The sequence below is a fragment of the Salvelinus alpinus genome, chromosome 19, assembly GCF_045679555.1.
Source record: "Salvelinus alpinus chromosome 19, SLU_Salpinus.1, whole genome shotgun sequence".
NCBI lineage: Eukaryota > Metazoa > Chordata > Actinopteri > Salmoniformes > Salmonidae > Salvelinus > Salvelinus alpinus.
Genome location: NC_092104.1, coordinates 6,802,788 through 6,816,255, shown reverse-complemented (window position 1 = coordinate 6,816,255; position 13,468 = coordinate 6,802,788). Strand labels below are relative to the sequence as shown.

Sequence of the window (13,468 nt, the reverse complement as noted above, 5' to 3'; positions counted from 1 at the left end):
ACAGTAGGTAGTTAGACCAGTAACAGTAGGTAGTTAGACCAGTAACAGTAGGTAGTTAGATCAGTAACAGTAGGTAGTTAGACCAGTAACAGTAGGTAGTTAGACCAGTAACAGTAGATAGCTAGACCAGTAACAGTAGGTAGTTAGACCAGTAACAGTAGGTAGTTAGACCAGTAAGAATAACATAAAGGTTGTATTTATTTAACGGTATGATTCAACTCCCTTGTCCCTTACAGGTGACACGTTCTCCTTCAGTGACGTGACCCGTAACGTTTTACAGTATGAACACTCTGGCCTCTCCACCGACGAGGACGCCATCACCTTCACCGTTACCGACGGCTTCTCCATGACGACGGCAGTGGTACAGGTGGTTGTGTTGGCCGTCGGGGGCGACGGACCCAGGAGAGACCCAGAGGCCCTGCTGTCCATGGAGGTTCCTGAGAAAAGTACTAGTGTCATCAGACGCACACACCTGGGCTATACGGTTAGTACACACACCTGGTCTACAAGGTTAGTACACACACCTGGGCTATACGGTTAGTACACACACCTGGTCTACAAGGTTAGTACACACACCTGGTCTACAAGGTTAGTACACACACCTGGGCTATACGGTTAGTACACACACCTGGTCTACAAGGTTAGTACACACACCTGGGCTATACGGTTAGTACACACACCTGGTCTACAAGGTTAGTACACACACCTGGGCTATACGGTTAGTACACACACCTGGTCTACAAGGTTAGTACACACACCTGGTCTACAAGGTTAGTACACACACCTGGGCTATACGGTTAGTACACACACCTGGTCTACAAGGTTAGTACACACACCTGGGCTATACGGTTAGTACACACACCTGGTCTACAAGGTTAGTACACACACCTGGGCTATACGGTTAGTACACACACCTGGTCTACAAGGTTAGTACACACACCTGGGCTATACGGTTAGTAAACACACCTGGGCTATACGGTTAGTAAACACACCTGGGCTATACGGTTAGTACACACACCTGGTCTACAAGGTTAGTACACACACCTGGGTTATACGGTTAGTACACACACCTGGTCTACAAGGTTAGTACACACACCTGGGTTATACGGTTAGTAAACACACCTGGGCTATACGGTTAGTACACACACCTGGTCTACATGGTTAGTACACACACCTGGGCTATACGGTTAGTAAACACACCTGGGTTATATGGTTAGTACACACACCTGGTCTACAAGGTTAGTACACTCACCTGGGTTATATGGTTAGTACACACACCTGGGTTATATGGTTATTACACACACCTGATCTACAAGGTTAGTACACTCACCTGGGTTATATGGTTAGTACACACACCTGGGTTATACAGTTAGTACACACACCTGGGTTATACAGTTAGTACACACACCTGGGTTATACAGTTAGTACACACACCTGGGTTATATGGTTAGTACACACACCTGGGTTATATGGTTAGTACACACACCTGGGTTATATGGTTAGTACACACACCTGGGTTATATGGTTAGTACACACACCTGGGTTATACAGTTAGTACACACACCTGGGTTATACGGTTAGTACACACACCTGGGCTATATGGTTAGTACACACACCTGGGCTATATGGTTAGTACACACACCTGGGTTATACAGTTAGTACACACACCTGGGTTATACGGTTAGTACACACACCTGGGTTATATGGTTAGTACACACACCTGGGTTATATGGTTAGTACACACACCTGGGTTATATGGTTAGTACACACACCTGGGTTATACAGTTAGTACACACACCTGGGTTATACAGTTAGTACACACACCTGGGTTATACGGTTAGTACACACACCTGGGCTATATGGTTAGTACACACACCTGGGTTATATGGTTAGTACACACACCTGGGTTATACGGTTAGTCCACACCTGGGTTATACGGTTAGTACACACACCTGGGTTATATGGTTAGTACACACACCTGGGTTATACGGTTATTACACACACCTGGGTTATACGGTTAATACACACACCTGGGTTATACGTTAGTACACACACCTGGGTTATATGGTTAGTACACACACCTGGGTTATATGGTTAGTACACACACCTGGGTTATATGGTTAGTACACACACCTTGGTTATACGGTTAGTCCACACCTGGGTTATACGGTTAGTACACACACCTGGGTTATATGGTTAGTACACACACCTGGGTTATACGGTTAGTACACACACCTGGGTTATACGGTTAATACACACACCTGGGTTATACGTTAGTACACACACCTGGGTTATATGGTTAGTACACACACCTGGGTTATATGGTTAGTACACACACCTGGGTTATACAGTTAGTACACACACCTGGGTTATACAGTTAGTACACACCTGGGTTATATGGTTAGTACACACACCTGGGTTATATGGTTAGTACACACACCTGGGTTATACGGTTAGTCCACACCTGGGTTATACGGTTAGTACACACACCTGGGTTATATGGTTAGTACACACACCTGGGTTATATGGTTAGTACACACACCTGGGTTATACGGTTAGTCCACACCTGGGTTATACGGTTAGTACACACACCTGGGTTATATGGTTAGTACACACACCTGGGTTATACGGTTAGTACTCACACCTGGGTTATATGGTTAGTACACACACCTGGGTTATATGGTTAGTACACACACCTGGGTTATATGGTTAGTACACACACCTGGGTTATACGGTTAGTACACACACCTGAGTGTGTGTGTACTGATGCTCAGAGTTATATATATGTGTGTGTGTGTGTGTGTGTGTGTGTGTGTGTGTGTGTGTGTGTGTGTGTGTGTGTGTGTGTGTGTGGGACCCCCTCTGAATGGTACTCCTGGTGTGTGTTCATGTTCAGCCTCATCATAATATGATGTCCAGAGATTTTAATGTGGTTCAGCTCCTTCCATTATGGTCCTGACTTATTGAACCCTCTGTATTCTAGTGGCTCTGGTTGCTGTGTTTAAGTGCTGTAGATACTGTATGTTCAACCACAGCTTCACATAATAATCAGCATTCATTATATTATATGTTTCATAATTATAATGTACACTACCGGTCAAAAGTTTTAGAACACCTACTCATTCAACGGTTTTTTTCTTTTTTTTAAACTATTTTCTAAATTGTAGAATAATAGTGAAGACATCAAAACTATGAAATAACACATATGGAATCATGTAGTAACTAAAAAAGTGTTAAATAAATCAAAATGTATTTTATATTTGAGATTTTTCAAATATCCACCCTTTGCCTTGATGACAGCTTTGAAAAAAAAGGTTTGATGTCTTCACTATTATTCTACAACGTAGGAAATAGTAAAAATAAAGAAAAACCCTTGAATGAGCAGATGTTGTAAAAACTTTTGACCGGTACTGTATCATGAAATATGTGATCGTATTTTGCAGAGCGACACCTCTCCAGACGAGAAGATACGTATTCAGCTGGTGTCAGTTCCTATGTACGGCATCCTGACCAGGACAGGGTCAGACTCAGACCAGCAGGAGATGACAGAATACTCCTCATTCACCGTGGACGACATCAACAAACACCGGATCAGGTAGAGTCAGTTCCATAACACACAGAGACAGACACAGAGCGAGTACACAATGTGATATTTGAAATGTCTCTATTCCTCACTTTTGTGAGTGTAATGTTTACTGTAAAAAGAAAAAAATTACGGTTTATTTCACTTTTGTTTAAAAGCTGTTTCAATTGCTTTGGGCAATGTAAACATATGTTTCCCACGCCAATAAAGCCTTTGAATTGAGAGAGAGAGAGAGAGAGAGAGAGAGTTATTATTGAAGTAATTATTAAGACGATTTGTTCTGCCGTGTAGATATTTCAAATAAATTTTGATTTTATCGGTCCAGGTTATTTAATTGAGAGCAATTCTCATTTAGGCTTAAAGTAGCGACTTAGTCGAAAGGTTTCTGTAAAAGTAATGGCTTCTATCTTCTGTCACTCCTACTATACAATAGAATCTTCTCCACGTGAGGCTTTGTGAAATCCTCACTACAAATTAGAAACGGTAGAAAAATATTTAGTGTGTTTTAGTGACGATATGGGAAAAGCACAAACAGCTTAGCTCAATTTGCATGTCTAATTAGCAAACATTAAATACAAACCACCTGCAAGACACACACACACACACAATGAAAACCAGGCATCAAAATGAAAACAAAAATTAGGCCTTGGGACTTCATCCCCATAATGTGCCTCTGATTAGCTTTGGTACTAATTAGCACGCTAGGCTAATATTATAGCAAACATCTCTGGGGCTGTGGGTTTAAATCACTTGCATTAGTTAAACTTAGCAGACTGCTTTTCTGTGTTAATGAGAATTAGCAAAATATAATATTTTATTCAGGTACTTCTCGCTAGTTTTTAAAGGGCTTTTTATACACCATTAGTCCTCATATCGGAGTTGCACTGTGTTGCACTATACGTTAGTACACACACCTGGGTTATACAGTTAGAGATATAGATATAGAGATATAGATCAGATATAGATCAGACATAGATCAGATATATAGATATAGATCAGATATAGAGCAGATATAGATGAGATATATAGATCCGATATAGAGATATAGATCAGATATAGATGAGATATATAGATCAGATATAGAGATATAGATCAGATATAGATCAGACATAGATGAGATATATAGATCAGATATAGAGATATAGATCAAATATAGATCAGATATAGAGATATAGATCAGATATAGATCAGATATAGATCAGATGTCGATCAGATGTAGATCAGCTGTCGATCAGATGTAGGTCAAATATAGACATATAGATCAGATGTTGATCAGATATAGATCAGATATAAAGATATAGATCAGATATAGATCAGACATAGATCAGACATAGATCAGACATAGATCAGATATAGATCAGATATAGATCAGATATAGATCAGACATAGATGAGATATATAGATCAGATATAGAGATATAGATCAGACATTGATCAGACATAGATCAGATATAGAGATATAGATCAGATGTAGATTAGATATAGATTAGATATAGATTAGATATAGATCAGATATAGATCAGACATAGATGAGATATAGAGATATAGATCAGACATAGATCAGATATAGAGATATAGATCAGATGTAGAATTAGATATAGATTAGATATAGATCAGATATAGATCAGACATAGATGAGATATAGAGATATAGATCAGATATAGAGATATAGATCAGATATAGATCTGCATGTATAACGCGTTTTATTAGTGTGAGGAGAATCTCACCTCTTCCACCACTAATCTGCAGCCCATTGCCTCTTCCACCACTAATCTGTAGCCCATCGCCTCTTCCACCACTAATCTGTAGCCCATCGCCTCTTCCACCACTAATCTGTAGCACATCGCCTCTTCCACCACTAATCTGCAGCCCATCGCCTCTTCCACCACTAATCTGTAGCCCATCACCTCTTCCACCACTAATCTGCAGCCCATCGCCTCTTCCACCACTAATCTGCAGCCCATCGCCTCTTCCACCACTAATCTGCAGCCCATCACCTCTTCCACCACTAATCTGTAGCCCATCGCCTCTTCCACCACTAATCTGCAGCCCATCAGCTCTTCCACCACTAATCTGTAGCCCATCGCCTCTTCCACCACTAATCTGCAGCCCATCACCTCTTCCACCACTAATCTGTAGCCCATCGCCTCTTCCACCACTAATCTGCAGCCCATCACCTCTTCCACCACTAATCTGCAGCCCATCACCTCTTCCACCACTAATCTGTAGCCCATCGTTCACGAAAGTGATGTAGGCTATGAAGTCTAATTAGATTCTTGGGTAACACTTTTCTTAAAAGCAATCGGTAGCTATAATGATTTATGACTTGTTATAAGCATGTATTAGCCCTTCTAATGTGTTACAGTAAACTTGTAATATGTTAAGTCTTTCTACATGTCACATCATCGTTGTTGTTGTTAGTAGTAAACGGGGATTATTTTGAGAAGATGCTCTGCGCTGGTTTTGGGTCAAATGTGTATTGTTTTGTTTTCCTTGAAGACTACTTTACTAAAGCTCACATCTCCTTCCTGCCGTACAAGCTACATCACTTCCTTTGAGATAGGAAATCAGCCGGTGACGGACATCTTCCATTTCATTGTTTACGACGGTGAGAACAATCGCCTTGACAACCAGATGTGTACCATCACCATCACCTCCATGAAGAGACAGCCTCCAGTGGTCACTGTCCGCAGTGGCATCAAGGTACACACACACGTACACACACGTACACACGCGCGCACACACACGAACACACACGCACACACACACGAACACACACACACACACACACACACACACACACACACACACACGTACATACGCGCGCACACACGAACACACACACACACACGAACGCGGACATACACACACGTGCACACACACACATGTATGTGCACACACACACGATCACACACTACTCAGCTTGTTTGGACAGTTGCTAGGTAACAGAACAAAGAGAGACAGTTTGCAACACCAGGCAACACAGCTGATGCAACGCTCAGTGGACCCGTGTGTGTGTGTGTGTGTGTGTGTGTGTGTGTGTGTGTGTGTGTGTGTGTGTGTGTGTGTGTGTGTGTGCTAACGCAAGCGCCAGCACCGCTGCCTGATGGTCACTGTGATGTGAAGGAGTCAGGGTCGATCAATGTAGCATAAATGAGTAGAACAGAAACAGAACCTCTGACATTGGAAATTGATATTGGAATGGAGGGTGTCTGTTCTAGTCACTCTAATTCTGTCTGTTCTAGTCACTCTAATTCTATGTCTGTTCTAGTCACACTAATTCTATGACGGTTCTAGTCACTCTAATTCTATGACGGTTCTAGTCACTCTAATTCTATGTCTGTTCTAGTCACACTAATTCTATGTCTGTTCTAGTCACTCGAATTCTATGTCTGTTCTTGTCACTCTAATTCTATGTCTGTTCTAGTCACTCTAATTCTATGTCTGTTCTAGTCACTCTAATTATATGTCTGTTCTTGTCACTCTAATTCTATGTCTGTTCTAGTCACTCCAATTCTATGTCTGTTCTAGTCACACTAATTCTATGTCTGTTCTAGTCACACTAATTCTATGTCTGTTCTTGTCACTCTAATTCTATGTCTGTTCTAGTTACTCTAATTCTATGTCTGTTCTAGTCACTCCAATTCTATGTCTGTTCTAGTCACACTAATTCTATGTCTGTTCTAGTCACACTAATTCTATGTATGTTCTTGTCACTCTAATTCTATGTCTGTTCTAGTCACTCTAATTCTATGTCTGTTCTAGTCACTCTAATTCTATGGAACGTGGTCTCTAATTTACATTATACAACTGGGTGGTACGAGCCCTGAATGCTGATTGGCTGACAGCCGTGGTATATGAGACCGTATGCCACGGGTATGACAAAACATTTGTTTTTACTGCTGTAATTACATTGGTAACCAGTTTATAATAGCAATAAGGCACCTTGGGGTTTGTGGTATATTGCCAATATACCATGGCTAAGGACTGTATCCAGGCACTCTGCTTTGCGTCGTGGTAATAACAGCCCTTAGCCATGATATATTGGCCATATATTCTGCAACTTTCTATTTTATGTATATCTAGGTCCAGGAAGGAGGAAGAGTCCAGCTGTCAACCAATCACATCATTGTATCAGATCTGGACACACCCAAGAAGGACCTGCTGGTGTGGATGATCAGCGCACCCAAATATGGCTTCATTGAGAACACGAGACGAAGAGGTGTGTGTGTGTGTGTGTGTGGGTGTGTGTGTGTGTGTGTGTGTGTGTGTGTGTGTGTGTGTGTGTGTGTGTGTGTGTGTGTGTGTGTGTGTGTGTGTGTGTGTGTACACTGCATATCAGTAATATACAACATAGTGTAACATCTTGACAGCAGACCTCCCTGGTGGAGATATTTACCATCTGGTTCTTCAGTGGTCTGGTCTGTTGATAGACAGCACCATGTCTCTTTCAAAGACAACACTCATCTCCAATATAAAGCCTTAGATCCTGAGAGAGTGAGTGTGAGAGTGTGAGAGAGTGAGAGAGTGTGAGAGTGTGAGAGAGTGTGAGAGAGTGTGAGAGAGTGTGAGAGAGTGAGAGAGTGAGAGAGTGTGAGAGAATGAGTTGAATTGAGAGCAAGAGAGAGAGAGAGAAAATGAGAGCGAGAGAGAATGAGAGCGAGAGAGAGAGAGAGAGAGAGAGGCAGAGAGAGAGAGGGGCAGAGAGAGAGAGGGGCAGAGAGAGAGGGGCAGAGAGAGAGAGGCAGAGAGAGAGAGAGGCAGAGAGAGAGAGAGAGGCAGAGAGAGAGAGAGAGGCAGGTAGAGAGAGAGGCAGATAGAGAGAGGCAGATAGAGTGAGAGGCAGATAGAGTGAGAGAGAGAGAGAGAGGCAGAGAGAGAGATAGGCAGAGAGAGAGAGAGATAGAGAGAGAGAGAAATTCAATGTAATAAGCCTATATTTCCCATTAGGCACAGTTGTCCTGGGCAGAGCAGTGTGAATATAAGCAGAGGTACAGTAATTTAGTACATAAAGACAAATGAAACAACACTGACATTGGAGGGAGGCCTGCAGAAAAGTCTTTGTTCTGCAAAGTAAACCCCGTTTTTCATCCTCGATGTGAGATTAGCCTGAAGAACTGGTCTTCAGTTACGGTGTCTCCTTCTGAGAAATGTTGAAATAGAAATGAATATCTATTAGCCTGTGGTATTTCTACACGGTGTAGTTGGATGTTTCTGATCTAACCCTGAAGTGAGATCTCACTTCCCATTCTGGTTTCGTCCTCTGTCTCCCAGGGGGCTCGTTGAGCGGTTCAAATACCCGCATCATCAGTCCAGAGGTTCCCTTCTCCATGGACGACCTGACCACTGACCACATCTTCTACGTTCAGAACGTCCAGAACACTGACCACCACTACCAGGACACCTTCTCCTTCTACATCAGTGACGGGTCCAGTCAGACAGAGGCCTTCTATGTCAACATAGATATACTGGTAGATACTACTACTACTACTACTACTACTACTACTACATCAGTGACGGGTCCAGTCAGACAGAGGCCTTCTATGTCAACATAGATATACTGGTAGATAATACTACTACTACTACTACTACTACATCAGTGATGGGTCCAGTCAGACAGAGGCCTTCTATGTCAACATAGATATACTGGTAGATAATACTACTACTACTACTACTACTACATCAGTGATGGGTCCAGTCAGACAGAGGCCTTCTATGTCAACATAGATATACTGGTAGATAATACTACTACTACTACTACTACTACTACATCAGTGATGGGTCCAGTCAGACAGAGGCCTTCTATGTCAACATAGATATACTGGTAGATACTACTACTACTACTACTACTACTACTACTACATCAGTGATGGGTCCAGTCAGACAGAGGCCTTCTATGTCAACATAGATATACTGGTAGATACTACTACTACTACTACTACTACTACTACATCAGTGATGGGTCCAGTCAGACAGAGGCCTTCTATGTCAACATAGATATACTGGTAGATACTACTACTACTACTACATCAATGATGGGTCCAGTCAGACAGAGGCCTTCTATGTCAACATAGATATACTGGTAGATACTACTACTACTACTACTACTACATCAGTGATGGGTCCAGCCAGACAGAGGCCTTCTATGTCAACATAGATATACTGGTAGATACTACTACTACTACTACTACTACTACATCAGTGATGGGTCCAGCCAGACAGAGGCCTTCTATGTCAACATAGATATACTGGTAGATAATACTACTACTACTACTACTACTACATCAGTGATGGGTCCAGTCAGACATTCAATGTCAACATAGATATACTGGTAGATATAATTATTAAAACTACAATCCTTAAGACGTACAGCAGAACTGTCACTTGGTTTGATACATTGACATTCATAAATGGATCTATGAATGCAAAGACTGAAAGTCCATCATATCAACATGCTAGTTTTACTCACATTTTAAAGATGTATGTTGTGTGTTTATACAAATACTATGTTATTAATAATAATTACCTGCAACTCTTAACTTATTGCAAAGTTCACAAAGAAAACGTTCAGACAAGGTTGAGGGATTTTCTTGTTCTGTGATAACTACACCAGGACTTCATTGTCCATACATTTATTTATATATTTTTTATCTGCATAAAAATGCATCCCTTCGTCTGTTAGAGTCTTGAGGTGATGATTATTTTTTTATTTAAATAGGCAAGTCAGTTAAGAACAAATTAGTATTTACAATGACAACCTACCAGGGAACAGTGAGTTAACTACCTTGTTCAGTGGCAGAACAACAGATTTTTACCTTGTCAGCTCGGGGATTCGATCTAGCAACCTTTCGGTTACTTGTCCAACGCTCTAACCACTAGGCTACCTGCCGCCCTGAGCCTTGGCTGTATGTTTTCTTGCATGTGTGTATGCTAAACTTTACACGTGTGTGTGTGTGTGTGTGTGTGTGTGTGTGTGTGTGTGTGTGTGTGTGTGTGTGTGTGTGTGTGTGTGTGTGTGTGTGTGTGTGTGTGTGTGTGTGTGTGTGTGTGTGTGTGTGTGTGTGTGTGTGTGTGTGTGTGTGTGTGTGTGTGTGCGTGTGCTATTGCTTGTGTGTGTGTGTGTGCGTGTGCTATTGCTTGTGTGTGTGTGTGTGTGTGTGTGTTCCTGCAGCAGACTAAAGAGGAGATGGAGCCGGTGGTATCAGTGAACAGAGTTCAGGTGGAGCAGAACTCAGGAGTGGTGATCACTAACTCCTCTCTCAACGTCCTGGACCAGGACACACCAGACAACGACATCATCATCACCGTCACCAAGCAACCTGCCTACGGTACGGCAGAAATGCGCACACACACACTTCACCTCTAACAGCCTATCCCTCCATCCATCCATCCCTCTAGCGCTCTCTCCATCTATCCCTCCATCAACTCTCTAACTCTCTCTCCATCTCCCTCCATCATCTCTCTAACTCTCTCTCCATCTATCCCTCCATCATCCCTCTAACTCTCTCTCCATCTATCCCTCCATCATTCCTCTAACTCTCTCTCCATCTATCCCTCCATCATCCCTCTAACTCTCTCTCCATCTCCCTCCATCATCCCTCTAACTCTCCCTCCATCTCCCTCCCTCCATCCATCCCTCTAGCTCTCTCTCCATCTATCCCTTTAATTCTCCCTGCCTCCATCCATCCCTCCATCTGTCCCTGTAACTCTCCATCCCTCCCTCCATCTACCTCCATCGCTCTCTCTAACTCTCCCTCCCTCTCTCTAACTCTCCCTCCGTCCCTCCCTCTAACTCTCCCTCCCTCCATCCATCCCTCCATCTAACTCCCTCCCTCCATCCATCCCTCCCTATAACTCTCCATCCCTCCCTCCATCTACCTCCATCGCTCTCTCTAACTCTCCCTCCCTCCATCCATCCCTCCCTCCGCCCCTCCCTCTAACTCTCCCTCCCTCCGCCCCTCCCTCTAACTCTCCCTCCCTCCGCCCCTCCCTCTAACTCTCCCACCCTCCGCCCCTCCCTCTATCTCTCCCTCCCTCCGCCCCTCCCTCTATCTCTCCCTCCCTCCGCCCCTCCCTCCGCCCCTCCCTCTATCTCTCCCTCCCTCCGCCCCTCCCTCTAACTCTCCCTTCATCCTTCCATCTGTCCCACTAACTGTCCCTGTACTGTCAGAATCCTGCAGCGACTCATTCTTCACAACCAGCAGGCAATAAAAGCAACATAAACCCTCCCATAAAGCCCCTGTCACACCGTCATAAAACTAAAACCTATGAAGGCTATAGAGGCCTTTTTACTGTCCTCTCCACTGTCTGCTTGCCAGACAGCTTCTGCTAAACGACATTGCGAAGCGCAAAACACATTCATCATTGATGCAGGTACGCTGGTACGCAGGCGCGTTGCCGGGATTCAAGACCTTCCAGTGAGGAAGATATGTGACCCCATCTACTTTTAGTTATTTCATCAATCTACCTTTCTTTTTTGTTTGCCTTATGTAAAGTGTCTTTGAGTGTCATGAAGAGGGGTAAATAAAAAAGATACATGGCTATCATTATTAATTATTACTCTGTACCACCATGGTCCTGTGTGTCATTATTAATTATTACTCTGTACCACCATGGTCCTGTGTATCATTATTAATTAATACTCTGTACCACCATGGGCCTGTGTGTCATTATTAATTATTACTCTGTACCACCATGGGCCTGTGTGTCATTATTAATTATTACTCTGTACCACCATGGTCCTGTGTGTCATTATTAATTATTACTCTGTACCACCATGGTCCTGTGTGTCATTATTAATTAATACTCTGTACCACCATGGGCCTGTGTGTCATTATTAAATATTACTCTGTACCACCATGGTCCTGTGTGTCATTATTAATTATTACTCTGTACCACCATGGGCCTGTGTGTCATTATTAATTATTACTCTGTACCACCATGGTCCTGTGTATCATTATTAATTATTACTCTGTACCACCATGGTCCTGTGTGTCATTATTAATTATTACTCTGTACCACCATGGTCCTGTGTTTCAGGCAAGCTGCGTAGACGGCAGTTCTACTCCCAGCCCCTGGAGAACGGTCGGATCCTGTCTCAGGGGTCCACATTCACCTACCAGGACGTGTTGGATCTGCTTCTGGTGTACACCCCTGACGCGGCCAGCGGGGGCAGTGACGAGCTAGCCTTCTCTCTGACCGACGGCATCCACATCACCACCGGACGGCTCACCTTCACCATAGACGTCAGGAAGAGTGAAGGACCAAGGATGACTGTGAATAGAGGCTTGCAGCTGGCCGCAGGTACGCTCTTGGGTTTGTGTGGACCTTGCGTGACCTTAAACAGTTTCCGCAGGTAAGGACAGGGACAAACAGGTGTTTTTTTCTTGCGCCAGGACATGTCTTCATGGTGACTGGGTACGAACACACCTCATTCAACTCTGAAAGGGCTTGTTGATTACTTGTTGAGTCAGGTACTTCCAGTTCTGAGATGGTGTCAAAATGTACAGTCTTGGGGATACTGGCACAGCAGATTGTGAAAGGCTGATCTAGCTGTCTTACGTTGTGTTCTTTGGCGTATCCTGACTTTTACTGTACCTATTCTCCCCTCAGGCTCAGTGGCTAAGATTACCGAGCAGAACCTGAAGGGATCAGATTCAGACTCAGATAGCCTGAAGCTGAGGTACATCCTCACCAAAGACCTTCCATTAGGAAGACTACAGCTTTCTAAAGAAGACGGAGGAGGACAGGACAAGATGTCTGTTAAAGGACCTGTCAAGAGCTTCACACAGGAGGATGTCAACAAAGGTATCTCTCTCTCTCTCTCTCTCTCTCTCTCTCTCTCTCTCTCTCTCTCTCTCTCTCTCTCTCTCTCTCTCTCTCTCTC

At 43.3% G+C, this 13,468-nt stretch overlaps 1 protein-coding gene across 1 annotated transcript in view; it reads left to right on the top strand.

Annotated features, from left to right (window-relative positions):
* fras1 (Fraser extracellular matrix complex subunit 1) overlaps positions 1 to 13,468 on the top strand; it is a 229,565-nt gene that overhangs the window by 163,805 nt on the left and 52,292 nt on the right. Inside the window, exons 36-43 of the mRNA XM_071354262.1 lie at positions 237 to 484; positions 3,444 to 3,595; positions 6,123 to 6,285; positions 7,669 to 7,804; positions 8,857 to 9,053; positions 10,754 to 10,910; positions 12,622 to 12,885; positions 13,195 to 13,389. Coding sequence (XP_071210363.1) covers positions 237 to 484; positions 3,444 to 3,595; positions 6,123 to 6,285; positions 7,669 to 7,804; positions 8,857 to 9,053; positions 10,754 to 10,910; positions 12,622 to 12,885; positions 13,195 to 13,389 — 1,512 coding nt within the window. The remainder of the gene's footprint in view (positions 1 to 236; positions 485 to 3,443; positions 3,596 to 6,122; positions 6,286 to 7,668; positions 7,805 to 8,856; positions 9,054 to 10,753; positions 10,911 to 12,621; positions 12,886 to 13,194; positions 13,390 to 13,468) is intronic.